At 52.2% G+C, this 25,631-nt stretch overlaps 8 protein-coding genes across 8 annotated transcripts; 5 read left to right on the forward strand and 3 right to left on the reverse strand.

The window, feature by feature from the left end:
• The first annotated feature begins 57 nt into the window (after positions 1 to 57).
• Positions 58 to 734, forward strand: BO80DRAFT_248219 (uncharacterized protein). Its single transcript, XM_025714616.1, has 2 exons — positions 58 to 270; positions 403 to 734. Exons 1-2 carry the CDS (start codon positions 193 to 195, stop codon positions 658 to 660), a joined length of 336 nt encoding a protein of 111 aa, XP_025570096.1. The 5' UTR covers positions 58 to 192; the 3' UTR covers positions 661 to 734.
• On the reverse strand, positions 565 to 3,030 carry BO80DRAFT_429607 (uncharacterized protein). The gene is made up of 2 exons (XM_025720510.1): positions 2,353 to 3,030; positions 565 to 2,300 (listed from the first exon to the last, which is right to left on the reverse strand). Exons 1-2 carry the CDS (start codon positions 2,681 to 2,683, stop codon positions 808 to 810), a joined length of 1,824 nt encoding a protein of 607 aa, XP_025570097.1. The 5' UTR covers positions 2,684 to 3,030; the 3' UTR covers positions 565 to 807.
• A 790-nt stretch (positions 3,031 to 3,820) lies between these two features.
• Positions 3,821 to 5,121, reverse strand: BO80DRAFT_248236 (C2H2-type zinc finger protein). The gene is made up of 2 exons (XM_025714617.1): positions 4,936 to 5,121; positions 3,821 to 4,740 (listed from the first exon to the last, which is right to left on the reverse strand). Exon 2 carries the CDS (start codon positions 4,711 to 4,713, stop codon positions 3,877 to 3,879), a length of 837 nt encoding a protein of 278 aa, XP_025570098.1. The 5' UTR covers positions 4,714 to 4,740; positions 4,936 to 5,121; the 3' UTR covers positions 3,821 to 3,876.
• Positions 5,122 to 12,181: 7,060 nt separating this feature from the next.
• On the forward strand, positions 12,182 to 12,501 carry BO80DRAFT_449887 (uncharacterized protein; the record flags this gene model as incomplete). The annotated part of the gene is made up of 2 exons (XM_025721774.1): positions 12,182 to 12,279; positions 12,387 to 12,501. The coding sequence occupies 2 exons, from the start codon at positions 12,182 to 12,184 to the stop codon at positions 12,499 to 12,501; spliced, it is 213 nt and encodes a 70-aa protein (XP_025570099.1).
• Positions 12,502 to 14,896: 2,395 nt separating this feature from the next.
• Positions 14,897 to 15,797, forward strand: BO80DRAFT_429611 (uncharacterized protein). Its single transcript, XM_025720511.1, has 2 exons — positions 14,897 to 15,133; positions 15,188 to 15,797. The coding sequence occupies exons 1-2, from the start codon at positions 14,990 to 14,992 to the stop codon at positions 15,593 to 15,595; spliced, it is 552 nt and encodes a 183-aa protein (XP_025570100.1). The 5' UTR covers positions 14,897 to 14,989; the 3' UTR covers positions 15,596 to 15,797.
• Positions 15,798 to 15,887: 90 nt separating this feature from the next.
• Positions 15,888 to 17,481, forward strand: BO80DRAFT_429613 (aldo/keto reductase family protein). Its single transcript, XM_025720512.1, has 3 exons — positions 15,888 to 16,270; positions 16,326 to 16,758; positions 16,823 to 17,481. Exons 1-3 carry the CDS (start codon positions 16,219 to 16,221, stop codon positions 17,301 to 17,303), a joined length of 966 nt encoding a protein of 321 aa, XP_025570101.1. The 5' UTR covers positions 15,888 to 16,218; the 3' UTR covers positions 17,304 to 17,481.
• Positions 17,482 to 17,922: 441 nt separating this feature from the next.
• BO80DRAFT_469119 (C2H2-type zinc finger protein) lies at positions 17,923 to 19,723 on the forward strand. Its single transcript, XM_025722985.1, has 2 exons — positions 17,923 to 18,560; positions 18,632 to 19,723. Exons 1-2 carry the CDS (start codon positions 18,029 to 18,031, stop codon positions 19,258 to 19,260), a joined length of 1,161 nt encoding a protein of 386 aa, XP_025570102.1. The 5' UTR covers positions 17,923 to 18,028; the 3' UTR covers positions 19,261 to 19,723.
• A 704-nt stretch (positions 19,724 to 20,427) lies between these two features.
• On the reverse strand, positions 20,428 to 25,015 carry BO80DRAFT_368002 (chromatin-remodeling ATPase CHD1; the record flags this gene model as incomplete). The annotated part of the gene is made up of 2 exons (XM_025716315.1): positions 20,428 to 20,536; positions 20,595 to 25,015. 2 exons carry the CDS (start codon positions 25,013 to 25,015, stop codon positions 20,428 to 20,430), a joined length of 4,530 nt encoding a protein of 1,509 aa, XP_025570103.1.
• Positions 25,016 to 25,631: the final 616 nt, after the last annotated feature.

Genomic DNA, 25,631 nt, shown 5'->3' on the forward strand with positions numbered 1-25,631 from the left:
CCCACCCATCGCCGACAGCTTCGACCTGATACCTTCCTTGCATTGGCCTGGCTCCTTCGTGGTCCCCACTCCGAAAGTTGACTTCTGCAAAAGTGCCTTTCCCTTCGCCCCGTTGGGATGTACAGCTAGCTGCACTTGACCTTTCCTTTCTGTTCTTCCACCCATGTTCCCTGTCAGGTTTACGCCTGCCTAATGGTGCCTGCACCCTGTTGCATCTGCTTTCACTGCTGGCAAAAGAATCGAGCGTTCCGTTATCTCCTTGCTGCGTCCGTCCGTGTCTGTTCGTGCTTGGCCACATTCCCCTGCTCCCCCCTAGTCTTGCATTTAGTTGTTTGGTTCCTCCCTGATCGACGATCTGATTCCTAGTTGTTCCGTTGACGATCCTGCCCATCCATTCAGCAGGGGTGTGCCTGCCTGTTGAGATATCATACCCGGTGCGTTGCCTGTCTTTTACCCATGTGTCTGTATTGTAAATATTCCGTCGGTTGCTGCGCGGATGGGACGGTCTACGGCCCCATTGATAGATTCTACGGGCATGCCTGCATGTCTGCATGCCGGGAATGGATCATGCTTATTGACATTATCGTAGCCCTTTGTAGAAGCCGGGATGGCAACAATCTCTACTGGACAGTCCGTAGGTTCGCGAATCGACGAAGATAACAAATTCATCAAAAAGGCAAGCAAAAACGCAAGCAATGTACTGTACAACATGTAATTATAGATCAATCAATAGAGGTGCAAGAAACATCATCATCATAAGTCATTATCATGGCACATGTCCGGATGAGCAATTCCCCTATCGAAAATTCATGCATATGGTGTAACGGGGGTCCTCGACCTACCCATGGACCGAGACCGGGAATCCGATGTGGACCCATACTCGGAAGGATGGTGCTCCTCGATCTCGTCCGGATACACCGTCCGCGGCGGATGAGACACCGGTCCCTGACTCTGGGCACGGCGGTGTCGTCGCTCTCGTCGTTCATTGCAGCCTTTCGCAAATTCAAGTCGCTCGCGGCGAGCTTCCTCGGCATGCTTCCATTCCCCAATTGCACCTTTGATTCCCAGAGCCGCGAGGCCCACGCTGGCTACATCCCCCAGCTGACCCTTGAGACGATGGCGGCGGGCTTCCTCCGGTGACATCTCACCCTCTCGAACCAGTTCCGCTCGTTTTTTGTGTTTTTCCATGCTCTCATGCAGACTATGTGCGGCGTGGATGGTGGCCACCGCGGCCAGGCCCGTTTTTGCCAGTGTTTTCCGGGTAAGTTTCTTTTGTTGCTTCTCCTCATCGGTACTACTTCCCAGGTCAGAATCAGAATCCTCGGAGTGACGATCTCCATGTGGGTTGACACGACCATGACCAGCTTCGCCGATTCCTTTGGATGTGGTGCGCGTGGAAGGTCGTGTCGAGGTGGTGGCAGTGGATAAAGGTCGACTCACATCTCTAGAATGCCTGGGGCGCCGTGGGCTGCGATGGCGGCGCGACTCGTACTCGCTGGAGGGCTCGTCGTCCGAATAATCATCACGACGAGACGGGCGGCCGCCATGGCCTCTCCTGTCACGGCTATCCTTGTTTCCTAGGCCTAGAGCTTCCATTCCTTGGTTAATGTAATCGGACACGCTCTTGCTTCGTTTCCGGGGGCGGCGGTCATCGTAGCTATCCTGAGAGCTGGATCGGCCCCGACTGCGACTCCGAGGGCGCGACTTGGACCGGAACCGATCGTAGGCCTCCTTACCCGCAGCGGCCAGGGCGCCCGTGGCGACCAGATTCTTTAGCCCGCTCTGGCTTTGGGAGCGACCCCGCCCCCGGGACCTCGACCGGGACCTGGATCCGTTGATAAAGTGGTTCGCAGCCAGACCAGCCAGGGTGGACTCGAGGATATGGCGCTTAGAATGCTTGTCCGGATTCCGATCCACAAGCCCGTCGGTACCGCCAGCCGTGATCGCCGCTGTGAGGATACGCTTGCCTTTTTCACCGGTCCACTCGCCAGGCTCCTTGCGGACCCGGAAAGCCTCCACTGCACCCGCGGCTAGGGCCGCTCGAACGGCTTGGGCGATCCGCTGCTCGCTTTTATCCCGACGGTGACGACTTCTGTCCCGACTGGGCGAGGGGGAGTAGGAGTAAGACCGGCGATCCCGGCCATGCGAGCGACCGCGATCACGTTCGCGATGCTTGGAGCCTGACGAGGCGACCGAGCCTAGACCTAGGGCCCCCAGAGCCTGCTCCGAGATGGACTTGCGACGGCGCCGGGGAGGAGAGCGACTATCCGATGGCGAGCGGGAATATCTGTGACGATCATCTACAGAAGTCAGCATGCGAGTGATTCCCCCAGATCATGTAATATTGCGTACGTCGGTCATCATGTCGCCGGGAATGGCGGTGGGAACGACGGTGATGACCCGAGTCATCATAGTTGGAATCGCGATAGCCCATAGAGTGGGATCTGCGCACGCCCTCCGAGACGGTGGAGACGCGGGACGGTCTGGCCTGAGGGGGGTAGCCGTAGCCGTATTCGTAGCCATACTCGCCGGGAGGGGCATCGTATGAGTCGACGCTGCCATCGCGATGACGGACGACATCCATGGGGTGACGACCACTAGAGTGGGGAGCAGGCGCGTAGTAGTAGTCTGGGTTGTAGCCCCCGGGCGGCCGGGGGTACTGGCGGCCTTCGTAGTAAGTCATGGGCGGGTGGAATGTATGGGGAAGTGACGAGGAAGGCAATGGAATTGATGAGGTTGATGGAAGATGATGAAAAGGGAAGATCAAGAGGGATGGTTGATGAAGGAGGAGGAAGAGGAGGAGGAGGAAAAAGAAGTGAAGTGAAGTGAAGGAAAGAAAAGAAAAGCGTGGCGATGGGGCGGGGCAGGGCCCGTGACGTAGTGGAGGACGAGGACGAGCAAGATGGAGGAATAAGGCAGGTACGACCGGCAGGGGCTGGGCGATTGGCTGCCTCACGCCCGCCAGTGTTTCGGACAGCTTCGGCTGAAACCCACAGCGTCTGAACACATCATGATGAATTGGTGTTGCCTACCAGTGTGACGGGTACTTGGAGAGTACTCTTTGCAGATACGAGAAATCATCTGTAGGATGTCGTCCGTCCGATGTACTCCGATGTAGTTCTGGAATTCAGGGTCTGGCCGCTGACATCATCACTCCCCGCTCCCTGCTCCCATTCGACGCATACATTACTCGAGTACATTGTAGTACGTACAGATAGCATGGAAGATGAGATGGTGGAATTGGCCACCAGCTGAGCCCATGTTAAGTCACCAGATGTCAGAAACCATGCCCGGGGAATTTCCCCATGTTTTTGACAGGTCCACGTCCCTGATCCAATTTTCCACCCCGGTTCCGCCCCGCCCGATCCGTGGTTCGGGACTGGCCAGTTTACACTTGACAGAGATCAAACACAGCAGATTTGCGTCGTGAAGAGTTGCCTCTCATTGATATTCATTGGTTCCGTCTCGGATCCAATGTCGTAGATGATCTATTGTACATTCCAGAAACAGTTTCGGCCGTCGCTCCCAAAGAACCGGTAACAGAGGTATTCGTGGCACACAAAGGAAACAAGACAAACATACACGCTGACAAGCCATTCAACCAGTACAAGAACAATGCAAATGGGGTGACCCAAATAAAAAAGAGGGAAAAAGGGATACCGTCCAGAAGGACGGTACACAGAATTAAATCCACCACGACCCACGAGAGTGCCGCCAGCAGCCACCCCGGCGCCGCTCATGGGCGCCTTTTCTTTTCCGTATAACGCCGTTGCTCCGACGGGACTCGTCTGGCCCGCCTTGGGAAAGAGGGAAGACAAAATTAAGGATATCCAGAGAATGGAAAGGTCATGCTCTTCTCACGTATCCGCTCACTCATCATACTCGTGACGCCATCGGTTCATACGCTCGATGACTGCCACTGGCGGGCATCGAGCCGTCGTACGGGCTGTCCATCTGCGTCCCACTGATGGAGCGTTGGTGGTTGTAGACCGAGGCGTTGCTCCTCCGTGTCGACCAGCTCCCACTGCCATCACTGTCCCGATCCGTCGCCATCGCCGTCGGCATCTCTTCTGAGTGCGTGCGGTGAGTGCGGATGTGCTGCTTCATGTTGTCCTTTCGCGTAAAGGCCTTGTTGCAGATGGGGCAGTGGACGCTCTTCTCCCCCGTGTGCTTCTTGCCGTGGCGGGCGGCATGTCCCGAGGTCGTGAATGTCGCTGAGCAGCCATGGCTAGCAGCAAAGGGACAGGGGTACTTGTTCTTGCGGACCCCGGATTTGGCCGCCATAGACTCTTTGGTGCTGCCGATCGAGGGTTGCGGCGACGGGGGCTCGGCAACGGAGCTGCCGCTAATGCGCTTGTCGGAGAGAGGGCGGTAAGCATTGGGATCCTGGCGGCTGAGGTGGTAGTGCGAGCGAACGCTGGTGCTGCTCATGTAGTCGTAGGAGCAATCCGAGGAGCCGGGCGACGTGGGCTGCGTGGGTTCGGACACCGGGTCAAATGGGTGGCGCGCCAACCCCGGCGATACCGATGGGGAGTTCACATATGCATGGTGGTAGCGGAACTCTGGCGCCGGGATCGGCTGTTGGGATTCATAGTGATAAGGATAGGATGACACCGTTTGCTGTCTCGAGAGCCTTGGGGCTGACCGAACGGTGAAGGCCGGGTTGTCGTCGTTGTTCAAGATCGACACAAAACTGGCTTTGCAGCTCGCCATTTTGACACCGATGGAGAAGTTCAGCTGCTGAGGAGTCGTTAGTTGGATGTTCTTTTTCTTTTTCTTTTTCTTGCTCGGTCTATTTCCGCACTGTGCTTCTCCCTCTTCATTCAGACTGCAGAGCTGAGACAGAGCGCACACAGGTGTACAGTCCATCGACCCAGATGAACACGAGGAGAAGAAAACAGACAGCGAAAACTCGAGAAGAACAAAAGTACGTACCAGGACACTTCGAGAATGTTTGCCTGTTCACTTTTGTGTAACAGGGCGCTCGACTATTGACAGACCCCGGAGAAGAAGAATGAATAAGACTCGAGGAGTAATTCGAGGCGGCACCGGCCTGAATTTGCCAGGAAGATGGAGGATGGTGTTCAACAAATCCCCCGCCGATCTGGCACAGAGGAACCGATGATCCGAATTCAACCCACCAGAGGGTTATCACGATGGACCCGCCGACAATTGGAGCAGGCGAATCAGATGGCAATTGCAAACTGGCCCAGTGGGATTGCAGAACCAGCAAAAGCAATCACGCTTCTTGTTTCTTTTGCAGCCTGTGTTAAAGACAGGACGAAGCAGTCGTTCCAAAGAAGTGCCGAGTCGGGAGAGCCGGAATAGAATTAAATCAGTGATACTGATAAGCCCACGGAGATAGGCGTGGAGTAAACTCGACAGGTAGATAGATGTTGGTGATGGTAGTAGTGGTGGTGGTGGTGGTGGCGGTGGTGGAGAGAGAGAAGTGGTTGATCGGGGATAAGTAAGAAGCAAGATGGATAGATAGGGTAGATCGGGATCGAAGACAAACGATAGACCAAGCTTTTCGGCTCGAAAGGGGAAAGGAAGGAATCGGAGGGCAGGGAATGATTGGGGAAGAAAAGAGGTCGAATGGGACGGGCAGGGCAGGAAGATTAATATGAACCAGCGACAGGAGAGGCAAAGGAACGTCGCGCAAGCAGGCGACTAAGAAAGAAGCATCTTGAAACCCGTCCAGGGTCCCTCCCGAAGCTCTGGCCATCTGGAAAGTCCGTTGACTTTAGTTTGCTAGGAGTGGGTAAGTTCACGGTGGACTCGCTCTCGACGCTAGTTCGCCGGAGTGGAGCTGAAATAGGCATCATCATTCATGGTATTGTGTTAACTGTTATACTGTTCTGTAGGCCCTGAGGACAGGGTCTACTGAGGTATTGTTCTTCAGGTGCATACTTCTACGACACTTTTACAACACTTCTATTTATTTCTTCTCTACCTTCCTCTCAATATCATGACAATAATTACGAAATAATACCCCCAAGACAAAATCTTAGTCAGTCCGAACCCCGGGGCCCATACCAAGGTTCCCAAGCTGGACCTGAACTTGACCCAAGAGCCACGAGTAGCCACGCGGATCAACCAAACCGTATGCGAGACCCGTGGCTTTGCCTGTCACTCGAATTCTTTTTTTATAATAATTTTCTATTCTGAAATTTGCAGACCGAATCCAATGAATAATAACAACAAGAGGGTAGGTAATCTGACGACGACCGACGACGACCCCTTTCAGGGCCAGGGCCCATTACCCAATTCAGCCCCCCTCCCCTCCCCCTCCACCATCTACCATTTTTTCATAAATTAATTATTTTCCCACCGGGGGATCTAACTGATTAGATCCCTGCCTGGCACCGTACGTGGTCCTTGTCGTCAGCTGAATGGGCGAGAAGTGCATAAAACGTACATAATAATAAAAAACAAAATTGATTTAATTTTATTTTATTATTCGTCCCAATCATAATAATAATCTAGCAGTAATAATAATAGCGAGGTCGAAGGTGCAAAAAATCAGAACCTTGACTAATCGGAATTAGTCTGGTCCGGTCGCGTCCAGTCAGTCCCTTAGACCGGGGAGGAGAGAGACACACATATATCCATCCAATGAGAGTCGACTACCGACTCCGACTCCGTGTATTATATCATTTCAAGGGTTCTCGAGTCATCACTTATCGGGTAGGTACCGTGTACATAGTAGGGATTTGTTTGTTGGTTAACGGTGTTCATTTATGCAGTAATACAATGACATTCATTATTTCATATTCTGTACAGTGAGAGATACATCGGAGGTCGGTCAAAAAACCCTAAGGTATCCCCGAGCCGCCACAAAAATCAAAATGCAAAAAGAAAAGAACGAAAAAAAAAATGACAGAATCCTACTGGATCTATCAAAGCCCAGTGCCGCGCGCGCGCCAGGACGCCTCGCTCGTGCGGCCATGCACAGAAAAAAAAAAAAAAGGCACGGTGTGTCGATCCCTACCTGGCAGGGTAAAGTGGCCCCTGATTACATCCCCAGAAGAGGCTTACGGACAAGCTTTTAGCCACGGAGGGAAGGAATCCATGGGATGGGGAGGGGGGTTGAGTTATGATTGGGTGGTTTTTTTCCCATGCTGACATTGGTGTATCTGGCGCTAGTGATGATACCAGTATTCACTGTATGCTGTACGATTTACGGACTATGGAGGGGGCCAGAGGGAGGGGAGGAGAGGAGAGGGAAACTTTCACTTCAGGGGATTAGAATCGTTAGAGCTATTCTTCATAATACGTATGGAAGTTAAATTGGTGGCGATACGGGATGATTATCCTCTGATCGTCCCCTGTTTGGGTATTCTTGTCCGAATCGTTGGTCGGAGGTAAAGTCGTGCGACTCGGGGGGTGGTGTTCGATGGTCGAGGCCGAGGGGTAAGTCGGAGGTAAGTTACAGAGTAGGCAACGTAGGGATTGTGGGGTGAGCGAGGGTCGGTCGGTACTGCCTCAGAAGGCTTTACTATGTACTCCGTACTTGAAGATACGTGGATTATTTTCTGTTCCGTTTTATTTAATCTATAATTTTAAGGGCATTTCTTGAGTTGAGTAGTAGTACTCCGTACGGAGAGTACTGAACCGACGTTCTGGAAACCAGCGCGTCCCACCCGACCCGAAATAGCTTCGATTCTCAATAGCGGAGGGGCACAGTTCAACCGCAGTGCCCCCGTCCTGCCAATAATAGCCCGCCAGCGTCAGAGCCGGGATAAAATTATCCTCCCGTGGTTGTTGCAGATTTGTTTGACTCTGACTATGAATAGATGCTAGAACCCTGCAGACACACCTACATACTCTACATCGTGAATAGATACGGAGTACATGGGTAAAGTATGGAATATGGATTCCCCGACAGGGGCAGAGGCAACAACCGGGATAAAGATTTACCAATCACGATGGAGAGAGTCAGGTCCAGTTTTACGTAGATAGTACCAAACTACGGAGCATAGTACCAACAGTTTCCGGACCCCTCTTCCCCATCGGCGATGATCCATAACACTAACAAGTCTTAGCTTTCATCTAGATAGTGCAACTGCAACTGCAACTGCCAGTAGATACAGTGGTTCAAGACTAGCTAAAGAATTGACAAGCATTTAATCTACCAATGCATACGTGGACGCATCTCTCCCATTCTCATCCGATGCAATCTATCGTCTTGGCTGAGGATGATAAGCACCTATGTACATGCTTACATGGTGAAATGGCGCCATAGGGACCTGCTACGTACAGGAGGTAGAGAAAGCTTGGCGGGACCCTGAATTCGCACTCCCTCCCTCCCTCCTCCTCCCTGCCTCAACCAGATACTTGGACACGTACCTGAATTGATTCCTGTAGATACTTACTCCGGTATCTATCTATTACGGAGTCCCTGTAGGCAGATACCACAATTCAGGACTAGTCTCCTCACCAGGATAAATGAACAAGAAAAACAAAAAGAAAAAAAGGCACCGATGATGTGGACCGCTTGATCCATCATACGCGTCAGGGCCCCGGGATAACGTCAGGAAAAAAGCCCCGGTTCCAAGCGCTTGACGTTGCCGAGGAGCCCTGAACCGGTCTTTCCACCCTGCATCGGAGATCGTCATTGGTCAGATCCAAAATGTTGATGCCTACAGCACAGCTAGTAGTTCGGAGTCGCAGAAAGCTTGCGCATCGTGAGGGGACGTCTCGGAAATCGGGGCCAACATGCAATAAGGGCCGGCTGGGTATCTTATTCGTGATGGGGTTCATTTTTACATAGTATTCGGGGTTAACATCTGGTAATTTGTGACTCGGAGAATTGTGTCAGATTGAGAGCATTCAAGCAAAGGGTCATCATTATCGTGATTGGATGTCCTGAGCATAGAGGAGATACCTGACAGCAGCGGCTAAAAATTGGCAAAGTGGGAAGAAAAGCCAAGATCGGGGAATGACGCGGATCACACCTACTAGACAGATAATAATGTTGGAGTAAATAATAACAGGGACGATGATTCGATTGATCTAAGACATGGTGGCGGCCTGATGTGGTGCTTTGGCATTGTGCATGCACACTGATGGGGTCCATTTCCGTAGGGACTCCGTCTTCCGACTTCCGACGGACCAGCACCGGCACAGCACTGAGTTGATGCTGGCTGAAGCAAGATAAGAGTGATTTACGCACTTGTGTGCAACACCGCTTCTCAGTTACTTAGGTGCCAGCAGTATGCAGTATGTAAGATGTCATCTTGCAGTAGAAATAAGAACGACTTGTTCGATGTGAATTGCGTGGCTGGACTAAAGCAGACTATACGAGTCCCTACAGGAACCGAAGCATGGACGAACGAGTCAGGTGGTTCGGATTGGATATTGGGACGCCACCGTGGCAGCCAGCCTTGAGGGAGTCTGGAGAGGAGATCAGGGTCATCGTGTATCTACCTTTTACTATTACTTCGTACGGTGGACTGATACGAGTACGCTGTGACTAAGCTGCCGAGCCAACCGAAGCATCCTCGAATCGACAGCAGATCATCTGGCAGATACGGACGCGTATCGTCGGTACTCCTACTATCTATGGCCAGCCATGGGCGACGTAGAATTGCTTTGTAAGCGGCATCTCCACCGCATTGAGCTTGGCTCGATAACAACTAACCCTTCACTTTCTGGTCGAGATCTTGAAGAGGGTCTACCAAGCAGGAACATGCGTATACTACCGTGGCTCAGTCTCCATCGGCAGTCTGCAGACATTTTAAGTCTACCCCTGGAAAGTGGAATATCAAAGAAACGAGTGTGAAGATCGCAGGGCCAGAGCCAGGGAACGACGCTGTCAATGCACCGGACCCAGTGCTCAGTTGCTCACACCGAGAACACACATCTGAAACAACCAATGTTTAATGTGATCAGATCTTACCCATACCCATAGGCACATACCCAAAAATTCATATAAGAATATAATAAAAATTATATCCGATGTTGAGTACGGAGTACTGACATATCATCTCGGCCACCCTCCGTAAATAAACTTTCATTGTTAATTCTTTACCCGGAGGGAGACGTACTACCAAACAAAAAAACCAACCCTGAGCCCACTGAACCAGCCCCAAAACCCAACCCAATAAAATAGATTAAAAAAGGAAAAAAAAGCGAAAACCCTTATGCCAAGTGTCAGTACCTTACTGTGGCTTGAGCCCTATGGACCCTGACCCGGCTACACTAGACCGCCTTGGGTACTGCTCGGCGGAGGGTAGAACAACCGGTGCCAGACCAATGCAGGGATTTCACATACTAGTTCTTCCGGAGACTCCCTAGTCCTAGTTAGTGGGTGCTAGTCTTAGTGACTCCGTTCTTAGCGATGATTCCAGGGGAGAGACCGCGGACTGGGAGGGTTGGTTCATTTCGTGTGTCTTTTGCTGTTTTGGGGAGGATCTACGATCCCTTCTTACTACCACTTATTATCTATTATTCCTGGTGGTTTATTTTGTGGTATGGAAGAATAGAAATATAAATCTATGGGTGGTAATGGTTGGTGCAGGAATGACCCCGACCTAAGCTTCTCTTTGCTTTTTCCGTACGCCGTATTCTACCTCGTTTAGTTTCCTTTGTGTGATAACTTCGTACTTACCTACGGAGTATCCGTACCAATGGCAACCAAACAAATACATAAGCCGGATATTCCGGCATTCCGTGTCCCTTCCTTCCCTTAATCACCACTTATCTACGGCGCTACGCCGCACACGTATCTAGATGCTTGGTCCGAGCCGATGTTGAGGCAAGCGTACGTATACTAGACCTATCTACGTAGTCTAGTATCTAGACGTAGGGCGGGTGCCCTGCGCCCCGACACGATACGTATGTAGCGCGCTGTTGCGACTGCGATTCTATCTTTAGGATGGGTTGTCTCGAAGTCGAGACTCGAGACAGGACCACTTAGTACTATGTACTTCTCCGGTACGGGATTGATGTTTTCCGAATGGAGGACTTTGTAGATCATATCGGTTCAGATTAGTTCTAGCCAGCAACCAAGTAGCCACGCTGCTCAAACTTCAAAGAAAGTGAGTGAGTGAGTGAGTGAGTGAGTGGTGGTGAACAAGAGAGGGGCTCGGGCGATGCGAAACCGCTCCATCGCGGGATCTCAGTCAGGGTCGGGTCAGGGTAAGTTAACTAGTCAGTCAGTCAGTCAGGGCAGGGTTCGGGAATCGGTTCTCCGTCCGATAAGGGGCACTCTACCTACTCTCAGTTCTGAACGATACCAAGTAAACATAAGACATGGCGAATAGCGATAGGCTGACAATGGCCACTACCCATGGCTCAAAAAAACCACCCGGTAAAGTCCAATCCGTTGAGTCACAACCCAACCCAACCCAGGAAGCGAGCGAGCGGGCAAAGCACACGCAACCTATGGAAACAGAATCGACCCTACGATCTTCAGGGTCCGAAAAGAAAGTTCGGAACCTCGCTGGAGCACCAAGCAAAGGTCGGACCAAGGTCGCATCGAGGCGCGAACTAAACTCTCTACGGTAGTTGATATCCGACCGTGACCCTCATCATCCATGATCCGAGGGACAGGAGCCGAGGAGGGGGGGAAATCAATGGTACCGTACTCCGTATTGGATACCGAAATGGGTAATTTACGCTTTCCGAGGACGGGGAGGAACTCAAGTCAGTAAGATTACTCCGGGGCCCGCATATACGTTTTTCCAGGGGAGTGGGGTGGAACTAGTGTCTTCTTAGCTACGCGCTAGTGAGGGTTGGTTGGGTTATCGTGCAGAAATCCGGTGGAGAGGACGAGTCGGAGGAATTGGGTGATGGTGGTGAATTTGCTGGTGATGGCGATTGCGGGAGATGGAATTGCCGGGTTTGTTTCTGCTGCCTTGCTTGCTGGTGAGGATATGGATGGCAATGAGGAGGACGATGGCATTGTCAAAGTGCATTTCCGTTAGAATTCATTTGTGATTGTACTGTCCTATGTACACAGTACAGCGATATCAACCATGCAAATAGTCCTCCTCAACTAGTATCACCCACCACCACCACTAGCAACGCCAGCTGCGTAAGCAGAGACGTCACTCAGTGGGGTCCGAGATTTGACATGCCGCGCGTAGAATTAGATTAGTCCTCAGATACGCATGGATGACCCGGAGACTAGTCTGCTTAAGGGCTAATTCGACGCCCGCCGTTCTAGACTGTCGCCATGGCGGTTGGCAGTGTTTTCAGGGCTCGACTCGATGCGCCTACCGGCCCCCCGAAGCCCCGAAAGAGGGTCAACACGAAGTACCTGGCCCAACATACGTAAGCCACAAACTACGGGGTAGGGACCGCCGTCCATAGATCAGGTGTCGAACCACCCGTCGTCGGGGCTTATGCCTCCTTCCATCCAACCTCACTACGGAGCATAGGTGGTTCTCCCGCGTACCTGCGACAGCCCACGGTTCGTATCCGTTACCTACCAGCAATCCTCTTCATGATTCACATCTCCGGATCGCCGAGAGTTCCCTCTTGTCACCTACGTAGGTGCATACGAATGCTCCGGCGCCCGGTGGGGCCGGCCTAGCGCCGCCTGGCGATGATTAGGGCTCGCGACTAGTATAAAGAACTGGACTCCAAGGTTGGGCGGGGATGCCATTGGGGCGGGCCTCATTTAAGGGTTCCCTTGTTTTCTTTTTCGCCTCATGGGGTCTTCACCGAGGCATCGAAATTTTTCTGCCTGCTCCTGCTAGTGTCGGCGTTAGCAGAAGAGGCCTACGTAGCGGCTTCTCATTCATCCCGTCAGAGATAATGCCATGTCGTGACGAACAAGTTCCGACAAACACCGCGGACGGACGTTTCGGATTCCGACTCGCTCCTGTTGAGTACGTATGTGTATGGAGTACCCCTACGCGCTTCCGATGGACGAACACGCATGACGCTGCCTCTTCTGTACGGGTGTTCCGTACCTCCCAGCCAGATGGTGGTTGCTCGCCTGGCCGATCTCGCTCAGTCCGGCGAGTGGGAGGCCTCGTGCGCGGTGTTGTACCAGACAGCGCGGAGGATTAATCCAATATCATTTATCGAGAGTAATCTCGGCGCAGCCTGCAGAGAAGATCATTCCTTCTCCGTCGTAGTGGCCAGTGTCGCCGTCACTGACAGGATCAGACTACCATCTAGCAAAGTATAATGGCCCCGTGAGTCTCGGTGGTAGGCTAGTAAGCAGCCACCAGAGGACCCTGGATTGGGGTGCCTTGGGCTGCTGCTAAGACTGATCACGTATGCCAAACGCAGGCGTTATTCGTGAGCCTTGGTTGGTTCATGCGTCGGCGTGGTACGTTTCCAGGCGGGAATGGGTTGATTGTATTCGTACTATGGTCTTGGCTAGGTTGGCCTCTTGCAGGTCCCAAGCAGGGTCTACGTCTTGCTCTGCTGTGTGCGTCAGCTGCGTTGGACCCTTGACTGGTGGCTTCGGACGACTACCGTTAGTGATGGGAGATTACTCTGCTCACCTCGCTTGTATTGGGCTTGATAGGGGTGTATTGTCATCAGATAATGTAGAGCCCAAAGACGGTCTTGCATGTCTTATCGAGGTGGTGTCAAGGCTGACTGCCCAATAAGCGCACCGTGCTATGCGCTCAGCCAGCCAAAGCCGCGCTGAGTCTGCATACGCTTGTGGCTTTGACAACTGCATGTTTCACCTGTCGTCAGAACAGTCATGAAATCGTGATATCAAGTTCGATATCACTGATCAGTCCTCTTTTTTGATACCTGATTATGGTCAATAGCTGACGTTGGCTTTTAGCGACCCATAGCCTAGTGGAGCGTACGAATGAATCCACCGGATAGTATCTTCGTCGAACTCAGCCTCGCCCCAAGTCCCCCAACCCACGCTTCGCTCCCATCCACCCGGCCCTGTTACGAAGCTATCCCCTTTCGCTGGCCCACCTCAATCATGCATAGTCGGATCGGGTATACAGCTCGGCGCCCCAATGTCCACGAGGCTGCGCCGCTTGTTGCTTACGTCTGAAAGGGGCAGGCGAGAGGTGCCCATGTGGTGATGAATTGCCCAGAAATGGGCTGTTGCTGCTACTTGACCTTCACTGCAAAGCCTGTGACAGAAAATTGGCTGGGGTTCTGCTCCAATATAGCGAACAAGAGGATAGATGTATACTGAGTGCAGAGGGCTCAGATGGGTTATGGCACCTATGTCATGTCGGTGATAGGTTGGTTAGAGGTGTGACAAGTCCCTCTGCACATAGAGCATATCGAGTATAGGCTACAGACATTGATCTCATCCATGCTGCGGGTTGTGAGTGTTGTCATTCCCTGTGCATGTCGTTGAGGCTGCCCGCATGTTCAGTAGTGCTTGGCATGAACGTTCCGCTAATATTCCTAACCAGCAGATATACTGACTGAGACATGATGCATTCCTATGCGTGTATGGTTCAACAGCCCTGGGATCATTTCATAATGATGTGTGGCGAAGGTATTCCATTGGCAGAATTGAGACTGGAATGCTTGACATTGGAATGTAGTGGTCACTCCTTGCGAGTCAGGGCTCGCCGTGTCTCATACTGTCCGACGTGAATCACTGGATAACAACGGCATCGCTATACTCTTGAGTGCGAGCGATGCAATTTGCGACTCTTCTTACTCCAATATTCTCACTCAATAGTGGTCTCAGCTTAGTCGGAAGTCCTGCCTCATAGTGACATTTTGTGAATCCAGAGCGGACAAGGTGGCATGTAAAAGTCATTCGATGGCTGAACTCGACGTGAGGCGCGACTGGCAAACGCGTGGTATTCTCTCGCGACGCTTCTCCGACCATGTCCATTCCACACGGCGGCAAAATGATTGTGCAGGAGTCCAGGGCAACAACGGACGGTATATCTAGCAGGCGACGTCTCTTCAGGTGTTAATCAGACATTCATCAAACTTCCTTCTCAACAAATACCTTCGTTAGTCTCTCTTTTTCAAGAGGTGGCTTTAATTCCATTTTGATACCATATACCACATCACGCTGCCATCTATCATGTTCTCTCTCACCAAAGCTTCGTCAGTGGCTTGCGTCCTCCTGGCATGCCTTACCTTTTCATCAATTACCCAAGCACTTCCTGTCCCCGCATCAGACAAGGAGACAGCTTCCAGATTGTTGGGCTCGCGATCACCGGATGCGGTATGCGCCACATCTCATTGGCATCAATCAAAGTTAGCTGACAGTGACCCACAGAGAATGATTCCTAACGCCGAAGACCGTGATCTCGTTACGTCTCTCTTCAACTCGCTGGGGTTCAGCGACCTGGCCGATCTTAATCACTGGAAATCCGACAATGAGCCCGTCATTGATGATAGCAACAGCCCCGACAGGACGGAGACCACCCAAGACAACACTGTTGACGATAATGGCACCATCCGCACAGATGACCCTGATAGCGGTGATAAGGACAAGGATGAGGACAAGAACAAGGGCGACAAGGACAAGGGGGACAAGAACTCCACTGAGAAGGACAGCCAGAATGATGGCCAGCTTCCGAACCCTGCCACGGATCCGACGGGGTTCGTGACGGCCTTGATGCAGAAGATACAACACACGGTCAACGAGGCGCTGGATAGCAGCGATGAACACACGCTCAACTGAGCGATGCTGGAGAGGGTTCAAGTCCTGTGATTCTCCTGGAGAGCTGAGTTGGCAAGCAGCTCGCTACTCTGACGTTTTTTTATCAATAGTCTGGTATTCTGTTTGTGAAAAGTATTCAGCGGCGTGTCACGATTGACGAAACCAATGGCAAGGAACCTGTATGATTAGTTAGTCCTTAGTTAGCAAATTGACTGAGTCTTGGAACCAATACGAGTAGATCGGTCTCCGTTCTTCGCTTCCGTGGACCCTGAATGCCTCCTGGATCGGACCAAGCACTTAACTCCACCTAAACCCGGGCCATCCGCTCGGCCTTTGGCCTATCACCGCGAATGATCTTACAAATCTTGAGGAATACACTCCGCTCAGATTCGATCAGCGAGCTTTGGATTCATCCATGAGTCACAGGCAGCTTTTTGTTCCGTCATCCGAGGACGTTGTGGATGCTGGAGGAGGAAAGTTCAGGAAGGGTCCGCGAGGGGAACCGAAAACGAAAGCAGCCGCGGGCAGCGATAAAAGCCCCTCAGAGACCCTTTCGTTGTGGTCGCAACTCAAACCCACTTGCACTTCCTTTTTGACCCCTCGACCGAAAACCACCCGTGAATCGCTACACCACAGCCAGCAGCATGCCTTTGCTCAACGGACGAGAAGTCGGCGACACCGGCTATGGAACCATGAGTATGTTTCCACAACTATCCTAGTCCTGCAGCAGCTAACAATGATGTCAATCTAGGAATGACCTGGGTCCCTCAGCCTCCCCCACATGAGCAATGCTTCGACACCTTGAACACCACACTCAAGCTGGGTGCTAACTTCTGGAACGCCGGCGAGCTCTACGGTACACCCGACTACAACTCGCTCCACCTGCTGAACAAGTACTTCACCGAATACCCCGAGAACGCCAGCAAGGTGGTTCTCAGCATCAAGGGTGGCTTGAAGCGTGGCGTGCTCACTCCCGATAGCTCTGAGGCCAACATCCGTCGGAGTGTGGAGGAGTGCCTACGCGTGCTGGACGGAAAGAAGACAATCGACATCTTCGAATGCGCCAGACAAGATCCCAACGTGCCGGTGGAGCAGCAAGTGGCTGTCCTGGCCCAGTACGTCAAGGAGGGCAAGATTGGGGGCATTGGCCTGAGTGAAGTAAATGCTGAGACTATTCAGAGAGCGTACGTTCCCTCGCACCCTCTCTTACAAAAGCTGGATACGCAGGCGGCGGCTGACCAGGCGCAGTCACAAGGTCCACCCCATCGCGGCTGTAGAGGTTGAGTTGTCCCTCTGGGACACCACGGTCCTTCACAACGACGTTGCCAAGGTCTGCGCTGAGCTCAACATCCCGGTGGTGGCATACTCGCCTCTGGGCCGAGGTGTGTTGGCGGGGGCCTTCAGCAGCGCGTCTGAGATCCCGGATGGCGATTTCCGGAAGACGCTACCGAAATTCAAAGATGAAGCCATGAAGGAAAACATTAAGCTGATCAACGAGGTCAAGGAATTGGCCACGCGTAAGGGCGTGGCTCCCGTACAGATCGCACTAGCTTGGCTTCTCACTCTGAGCGGCAAGCCTGGCATGCCGACTATTATCCCCATCCCCGGTGGTACAACCGTCGACAAGGTTACTCAGAACCTGGAAGGAGTTCCCCGCTTGAGCGATAGCGATATGGATGAGATTAAGAGCATCTTGGAGCGGATTCCGGTGGTTGGGGCTCGCTACTAAAGCTACGGTGTGATGTCGGGTCGCGCCCAATCGAAGGCTCAGAAGGTATATGTATATCAACAGTTATGAAGGCTGAAATTAATTCCATTGCTATCTATTAATTAAGAAAGGTCCTGATTGATCCGGGACTGTCAGCGGTTGATCAGGCAGAGGCAGAAAGCTGCATGAGCATAATGAAAACAAACAAATGATTGATCAGATCAAGTGTAGAAGAGTCAACATGCAATCTCACAGAAAGTAGGAGATTGTCCGAATTGCAGAATTCTTGATTCATTCATCACGGAAATTGCAGGAGGAACAAGCAGACACGCGTCGGTAGGAATTGGCAGCAACTTACCCTGCGCCAGATGGGCAGGATCTGTTGGGACAGATCACTAGAACGGTAATAAAGAGGATCCAAGCAGGTCAATTAGCCCGAGAGGACAATTGAGATATACATCCAATCTCAATACTCCTCCTGGAAGTGCCAGGTGGTGTGGGAGAAAGAAAGAAACAAAGGAAAGAAAGCGGGAAAGCGGCGGGAGAAAATTGGCGGCGCAATAGCCTCATCACGTGCCGGGCAGTCAGCCCAGTGTATACTCCGGCGCCGGATTCACCTCCAATCACCCTAAACATTGCTCGCTTCTACAGTCATTGTCAGTAACCCTCTCAGAGGTCCACCGTTGTCGCTCAAATCCCCGCTATTCACCTCCAATCTCTGAAGCGGGTCCCTTCTGTTTACCACCATGACGGAATCTCCGGGCTCCCCCCTCTCCTCCATTGCTTCCGACGACATGTCGGATCGCGAGGACCTGAAGCAAGGCTTCTCCCCCTCAGGCTCCAACATGCCTCCCTCAAAGCGTCGTCGCACTGGTGTCGCCTCCTGGGATCGCAATACCCCCGTCTCCACCACTTTCCAGGATGACCTCCCTCCACCCTCTCCCTCAACCTCGATCTCGTCCGATACCTCCGGCGACATTCCCAACTCCCCTACCACCCTCGCTCTCATCGGCGGCAGCCAGGATGACGACTACAGCGGCCAGGGCAACGACCAGGTCACCTTCTGTCGCTGGGATGGTTGCGACGCGGGTGATCTAGGTAACATGGACGGCCTTGTGAAACACATACATGAAGAACATGTCGGTAGCCGACAGAAGAAGTACTCCTGCGAATGGTCCGATTGTAGTCGAAAGGGCCAAACACATGCCAGTGGTTACGCGCTGCGCGCACACATGAGAAGTCATACACGAGAAAAACCATTCTATTGCGCTCTTCCTGGTGAGATCACGTTCACGTCATGTCATCCCTTCCGTGCAAGGACTAACGTGTTTCATCTTATCTCACAATAGAATGTGATCGCAGTTTCACTCGATCCGATGCGCTCGCGAAACACATGAGAACTGTTCACGAAACCGAGGCGCTTCGGCCATCGGACCCCGTGCCTAAACATCACAATATTGCTGCCTCGGCAGCGGGAACGCCGACCGCGACACCAGCTGGCAAGGTCCAACGACTTAAGCTGAAGCTATCATATCCGCCTAAAGACGATGCAGGAGATCACAGCGAAAGCGCCAACGACGACCCCACGGGACCGGAAGAAGATCTTCTCATCGCGCCCGGTGGCTTGGAGAAGGAATTCGACACCTATGAAATGCTGCTTGAAGGGCCACAATTGTACCGGCTGCTACTTCGACAGATCCATTGGGCACAGCAGGAGGGTGCAGAGCTGCGTGATGCGTGGGACAAGATCCGCGTCAAACGGAAGGAGTCATGGATGGAAAAAGAAGCCATCTTCGATGATTTGGTGGAGGCTGAGCTGCGACTATTCAGGGCCATTGTAGGCCCGGATGGCGGATACGGGGTTCCAAATCCTGCACCTACCAGTGGAAAGGACATCTCACACCAGCCAGAGCCACGGCAGTCAGAAGTAGACATGGATCTCGGACAGGATGCTGAGTCTGGGTCTGTCCCACCATGACGCGGTGGTCATCAGTCACTTAATCTCTTTGAGTTTCCTTCCGTCCCTTGTACTACCTTCTCCTTTTGACTTTTGCGCTTTTCCTTTTGGGCTGGTAATGACTTTTGACACTTAATCAAGCAATGTCTCTCCTGCTGCAGACATACCGTCTAACCTATTCACTTGGCACACAATTTTTTCCCTTTGCCCTCTGTCTCCTATCTCAACTTCATCTCCCTCATCTTCCAAAGCTTTTGTTCCTCACATCATGGGCCATGGATCCGCTTCCGGTTAATTCTCGTCTGCTTTCATATCCGCAAAATATCCTGGACTTTGTTACTACTAGTGTGTGTACCTTATGAAATGGGATTGGCGCTACATTGTTTCCTCTCTTCAACTGTCCATAACAATTACACGAAGGCTCTGCCTTCAAAAGTCTCACAGATATAGAAGTTGGGGATAAAGTCTCGGAAATATGCATTTCACTCCTCTTTTCATGTGCATTTCGACACGGTCGAAAAGACATGGTAGCCCATTCAGATGGGGAAGATAAGAAAAAGTAAACCTAGAAACACCAGCCAGCCTTTTCCCGTTGGCAGGGATGAAAGGGGAAATAAAAGAAGAATAAACAGTCACAAGAACAATCGAGGTCTAAGGACACTTCGATATAACACCAGAACAGATGATGTCCCCAAGCTGAAAAAGGACAAACTCCAGGGAATAGATAATCACCCGATGAAATGGAAAAGAAAAAGATACATGAATTCGAAGGATATAAAGAGTTGCCCAACCGTAGGGCCCAATAAGCACGCGGCTGGGATCATCAACAACAACAGCAACAACAACAAGTTCATCGCTCCAGGTATATGGGAGGAGGGAGCGACGAGAGACAGAGATGAGGAGAAATGATATATGTGAACACATCACAAAGCCCGATGCTCCAAATACGCGGGACGCAGATAAGACATAAGAGCCAAGAAAGCTGCCATGCAAACATCATATGAAGGCCACTCATGGGTCAACAACCCTCCTTCGTAGATCATACCAGACGCCGTCGCCATGCTTTCCCAAATGATGCATATGTACCTTTAACATGAATAAAAGCAAAGAACTCCACAAAAACAGGACCGTCGACGTCTTTTGCTGTATGTCGGACTCGGCCACATTCTACTCGCCGTTGGAAGCCGGCTAGCTGGTAGCCGCCTCCTTCCGGGCAGCGATCAGTTTATGATACATTTCCTGAAGTTTAGCCCCCCCGGCCTCTTTGTTTGGCCAGTAGTTTACCGAAACATATTGCCTGTGATGGGAGTTAGACGTGTTCGACTCGAGCTCAGAAGACGCGTGCGGTGACATACCATAAACGAGTCTCCAGAGAAGCCATGGAGCCCTCGCCTTTCAGGTTCTGACCGATGAATTCACCGATCTTGCCCAGTAGACGCCTCAGTTCCGTGGCCCGTTCAGCCTTATTCGGAAAGTTTTCCTTGGTCACGGCCGACACCTTCTTCAGATTCTCACGGATGGGCTTGAAGAACAAGCGAGCCATGTCCTCCTTGCCCGCAGAATAACCATTCTCATTAGGTTTACGACGCCGAATGTCCTCGCTGGAAGCATCAGAGGTCCGATGACGGCTCCGTTCCCCATCATGTACGGACCTAGGGCGAGAATCGTGGTTCGGGGTGTGGTGTCTTTCGACACTATCCCTAGCCCCGTGAGTGTGGGACCGATGCCGGGGTCGTTCAGATTCTCGGTGACCTCTGCGGGAGAGTGACGGTGCTGGAGAGGCCGACACGCTGTTGCTCGCATGCGCGCGGGAGCCTTTCCGGTTGTTCCGATGGTGATTTTCAACGGCTCGCTTCGCGCTGACACTGGAACCGTTCGTGACTTTGTCCCGGAGGACGGATAATAGATAATCGGCACGACGCACAAGGTGGACAGCCCCTGGGGACTTCGTGGTCTTGTCCTCGGCATTCATACGCTCGTTTTTTCTCTCAACACGGTGCTCTTCAAGGAAGAATTTATCACCGAGCGCGAGGTCGGGATCATCCCGGATTTGGGTCCAGGCACCATACCCATGACGTGCAATGCCGACGCACAGCATTCCGTCTTCTCGCGCACCCCACGGGCAGGTATAATCCGCCGCTTTAGTGGCTTCGGGGACACGGAAATTCTTGAAATCAGGCACCGCAGCCGTTGCCTCCTTCAAGATACGCATCTCTGTCGGACGCTCCACGATAGTGTACGCATTGAGGCGCTTGACACCATGAAGGTCAAATAAGACCGCCTTCTTTTCTTTCTTCGTCGGCACTTTACCGGCGTGTTCGAGAGCTTCGAGCTTTTCAACATCTTCCCGCACAAGGGCGGCAGCCTTGTCGGTGATTTCACGGAGAGCAGCCTTGACCGTCTCCCTGTCACGGTCGAGGAGACGCGCCTCGCGGATAACCTCTTCTTCGCGTTCAACAATGTCACCATAACGAAGATATGATCGCAAAAGGTGCCGGTACTCTTTCTCCACAAGTGGCCGTTTCGGATCTGACTGGGAGTTTGAATCCGAATCGTCGGCATTGTCCATGCTGACCTGGGCTCTGGCTTGTCTCTTGGCTTTGCGTTCCTCACGGGTGTCCCGTGCGTCCCCAGGAGCGTTGCGTTTACGAGGTCGATTTTGCTCAATGACTTCCGCAAGATACCGTTCATCGGCCTTCTTCTTTTCTTCTGCTTTGATCTCCTCCAACTGTTCCTTGGGGATGATGTCGTCCCAGCTAAGGTCGTCGACCTTGATGTCAACGTAGTCAAAAGCTCGGAGGAACTCTTCACCACCGTCGGCTTGAATTTCCTCCGCTTGTTCAGTTTGATGCAGTTCAGCGTTGGCGAGGACGGAGTCGATATCCAACTGCTCCAGCTTCTCCTGATTACCTGTCTGCTCGAACATCTTCTGACCACGACGCTTGAGAATACGGGAAATATCCTCTGTCGAGTTCGGCTCGCTGACAGAAATGCCACTGCGAGCCATTTTACTCTGGATCTCCGACGCCTCCTTGTCAGTGACACCGCGTTGGATTGTGATGAATTCAAGCAGAAGCTTGTTCCGCGCTCTCTCAATCACTTCTTCTTCAACAGTATCCTTCGAGACTAGACGATACACACTAACCGGTCTTGTCTGTCCGATACGATGTGCTCGAGCCATGGCCTGAAGATCAGCTTGAGGGTTCCAGTCCGAATCAAAGAGAACCACGGTATCTGCAGTCATGAGGTTGATGCCGAGACCACCAGCTCGGGTGGACAAGATGAATGCGAAGTCACTGCTTCCCGGGGCGTTATAATGTTCAATTGCCAGACGACGGGCGGCCGCCGGAATGGTTCCATCCAGACGCTGATATGAGTACCCTCGGTATTCCATGTAATCGCCGAGGATATCGAGCATTTTCACCATCTGACTAAAGATCAAAACGCGGTGACCATCGCGTTTCAGCTTCGCCAGAAGTTGATCAAGAAGCATCATTTTACCGCTGCTGGTGATCATCGCTCGCAGAACATCTTCCCGGCGAGCACTGCCTTCCAAGATCCTGGCCTCGGCATTTGGAAACATGAACGGATGGTTACTTGCTTTCTTCAGCTCCATCATGATATTCAGCAGCGACTGCTTTTGACCCCTGGCACCGTCATTGAGCGCAGCGTAATTCTTGGTGAGGATGTTCTTATAATATTCCAACTGGATATCAGAAAGCTCGACGCGAATGATCTTCTCCGTCTTTGGTGGCAGGTCAGACTCCACCTTAGACTTGGTCCGACGCAGCATGAAGGGTTGGATGGCCTTCGTCAGCTCTGCAAGCTTGTGGGAAGCCATTTCCCCATTGAGATCCATGTCGGCATCGATATCAACCAAGCCCGGGTTCAAGAAATCCAGCAGGGCAGAGAGCTCGGCGAGATTGTTTTGAATTGGAGTGCCTGTAATAAGAAGACGAGCCGGTGACCTAAACTCAAGCAACTTCAGGTACAGCTGGGATTCACGGTTCTTTAACCGATGAGCCTCATCAACGGCCATGAACTGCCATTTGAACTGGCTCAAGAAGGTCGAGTCTAGCAAAACATACTCATACGTCGTAAGGAGCACGTTGAACTTGGGTCGTTTGGGGTTGCCGTCGACCATGAGTTCATGTTCTCGCAGAACTGTGCGCGCGGCCTCGTTGCCATTGTAGACAACATAGTTCAAATCGGGGGTCCAGTAGTCAAAAGTGTCGGCCCAGGATGGCATTGTCGAGAGTGGCACAACCACCACGAAGGGCCCTTGTTGACGCCGCACATGGCGTAACCAGTTGATGAAGGCCACCGTCTGGACAGTCTTTCCCAGTCCCATCTCGTCCGCTAGCACAACGTTGCGGTTCTTCACCCAGTTGAAGGCCATAAAGTTGACACCTTTCACTTGGAATTCCTTCAGTTGGCCGTTCTGCAAGAAGCTCGGGGTACCCTTGATTGGCTCAAATGGCTTTCGTGTGGCTGGGTTTGATTCGGACTTGTCTGAGACCGGGGGGCGAGAGGAACGATCTAGGAAGCGGTCTATCTCGCGCTGAGCAATATTACTAACGAGCTCTTCACTCTCCCATGTACAAGAGTCGTAAAATAGGCGTTTCCATTTGACGAAGTACTCAGTCCCTTCGTCGCCTTCGCGCATTCCGATGACTCGCTCAACTTGTTTGTAATCCTCAATTGCGTCTACATCCCTCTCCCGATCGAGGTTCCACTTTTCCCGATCCTCGGGAGCGACATCCTCGTCATTCTTGAGGCGGATGTCTTCAGAAAGGACCTTGCGTATGTAGTTGTCAAGACGGCGGGTACTACGACAGTTTGCAAGGCTCTCGACCGTTTCCCATGTGGCATGGTAGTGAGATTTGCCTTGCCATTTGATGTAGAACTCGAAGTCGTGCCGACCGAGGTCGAGGCTACTTGAGTCCGTTCCATCCTTGATGCGATGATTGAGCACGATGTCGACAGCTGGGCGATCATCCTCCATGGTATTGACCCAATAGTTCTGCGTCATCTCGTCAGGGTCATCCTCGAACATGGAATCGTCATCATCCTCATTGTAGTTTGAAATCCGTGAGGCGTTCCTCGTCGAGAAACGAACCTCGGGGTGGGAGGGTACATCGTTCGAGGAGGATTGGAGGAGTCGTCGACGTCTTGCCTTGCTCGTACGAGCGCGTGGGCCGCCGTACTCATCGCTATCCGAGTCTTCAGAGTACGAGGACTGGGTTGCGGAGCGGGAAGGACGTTTCGAGGATGGCTGTGAGGCTGCGGGGCGCCGACGCTTAGAACGGGGAGCCACAGCATCAGAGTCCGAGTCGGAGTCAGATTGGACCACTTGACGCGTCGTGCGGGCTCTTGCGCTTCGACGAAGCCCGTACAGGTCTGGGTTCTGTCGGATATAGTCCGATTCATTGACCGAGGACGATTTACGTTTTGTGCCTCGCCGGGTTTCTGATGATGAAGAGTTTTCAGAGCTCGAGGCATTACTCTCGTTCTCATGGTTTTCCGTTCCAGAACCATCCTCATCTCCCTCAGGGTCCGGGGATCCGGCATTGTAGGACTCGTCCGCGGCGTCTTCGTCGGGGGAGGATGAGGATTCGCGTGCGGCATGGTTTGCAGAGGTGTCGGAGAGGTGGCTTCCACTCTCACTAGCTGCTAGCTCATCTCTGCTGCTGGCAGCATCGGAGGCAGGTGAGACGGAGTACCCATTCATCAAGGCCATTGTGGCCGATGGTTCGGAGGTAGATGGGATCACCATGCTAGTAGCTATAGATGATGAGAGGCATCAGCATTGAAGCCCGACACGAGCCCGGAGAGGGATGGAAGGCACGGCATGGTGTAAAACAGAAATACGCGACTCAGATTTCACAAAAACCGAACAGAATAGGTAGGTGAACGAGGTAGGAGATGAGGGTATGATGGATGGGCATGTTTTTGATGGCGGGCTGGATGAAACGCGACGGAGAGTGTTCAGGGAGAGATGAGGATGACAGGGGCAAATCCAATGGCAAAATCGGGTGCAGGAGAAGAAAACCAGCCAGACCTTGACCAGTAGGACCCCACGAACCCCTCGACACTCCAGATGTAGGGGATATCTGGAGTTGTTCGGTGGGTCGAGACCGTGGAGAAGTACCCCAGCCGACAGTGCCAGGACACGTCTGAAAAAGCTAGGAAAGACGAATAAAATACTTACAATCCATAGCTTGGTGACCCCGAATCAGGGGAAAATGGAGAAGGAAATGGTGAAAAAGTTGAAGGGAAAAGGTGGGGGGGAAGGGGAGGATGGAATGGTGGAGGCAGCAAAGGAACGATGGGAGGCCGCTGAGAATATGATGAGGGAGAGGAAGAGAGTTGTAACGTCGGCTGGAGGTGGA

Source organism: Aspergillus ibericus, assembly GCF_003184845.1.
Source record: "Aspergillus ibericus CBS 121593 unplaced genomic scaffold BO80scaffold_67, whole genome shotgun sequence".
Taxonomy (NCBI): Eukaryota; Fungi; Ascomycota; class Eurotiomycetes; order Eurotiales; family Aspergillaceae; genus Aspergillus; species Aspergillus ibericus.

Excerpts from the sequence above, each read along its gene's own strand:
- BO80DRAFT_248219 (XM_025714616.1), top strand. The coding sequence starts at position 193 with ATGGTGCCTGCACCCTGTTGCATCTGCTTTCACTGCTGGCAAAAGAAT. Across the intron at positions 271-402 it reads GTTATCTCCTTGCTGCGTCC|GGGTGTGCCTGCCTGTTGAG; the intron begins GTCCGTGTCTGT and ends TCCATTCAGCAG.
- BO80DRAFT_429607 (XM_025720510.1), bottom strand. The coding sequence starts at position 2,683 with ATGACTTACTACGAAGGCCGCCAGTACCCCCGGCCGCCCGGGGGCTAC. Across the intron at positions 2,301-2,352 it reads CCGGCGACATGATGACCGAC|ATGATCGTCACAGATATTCC; the intron begins GTACGCAATATT and ends TGACTTCTGTAG.
- BO80DRAFT_248236 (XM_025714617.1), bottom strand. The coding sequence starts at position 4,713 with ATGGCGAGCTGCAAAGCCAGTTTTGTGTCGATCTTGAACAACGACGAC.
- BO80DRAFT_429611 (XM_025720511.1), top strand. The coding sequence starts at position 14,990 with ATGTTCTCTCTCACCAAAGCTTCGTCAGTGGCTTGCGTCCTCCTGGCA. Across the intron at positions 15,134-15,187 it reads GCTCGCGATCACCGGATGCG|AGAATGATTCCTAACGCCGA; the intron begins GTATGCGCCACA and ends AGTGACCCACAG.
- BO80DRAFT_429613 (XM_025720512.1), top strand. The coding sequence starts at position 16,219 with ATGCCTTTGCTCAACGGACGAGAAGTCGGCGACACCGGCTATGGAACC. Across the intron at positions 16,271-16,325 it reads CACCGGCTATGGAACCATGA|GAATGACCTGGGTCCCTCAG; the intron begins GTATGTTTCCAC and ends ATGTCAATCTAG. Across the intron at positions 16,759-16,822 it reads GCTGAGACTATTCAGAGAGC|TCACAAGGTCCACCCCATCG; the intron begins GTACGTTCCCTC and ends GACCAGGCGCAG.
- BO80DRAFT_469119 (XM_025722985.1), top strand. The coding sequence starts at position 18,029 with ATGACGGAATCTCCGGGCTCCCCCCTCTCCTCCATTGCTTCCGACGAC. Across the intron at positions 18,561-18,631 it reads ATTCTATTGCGCTCTTCCTG|AATGTGATCGCAGTTTCACT; the intron begins GTGAGATCACGT and ends ATCTCACAATAG.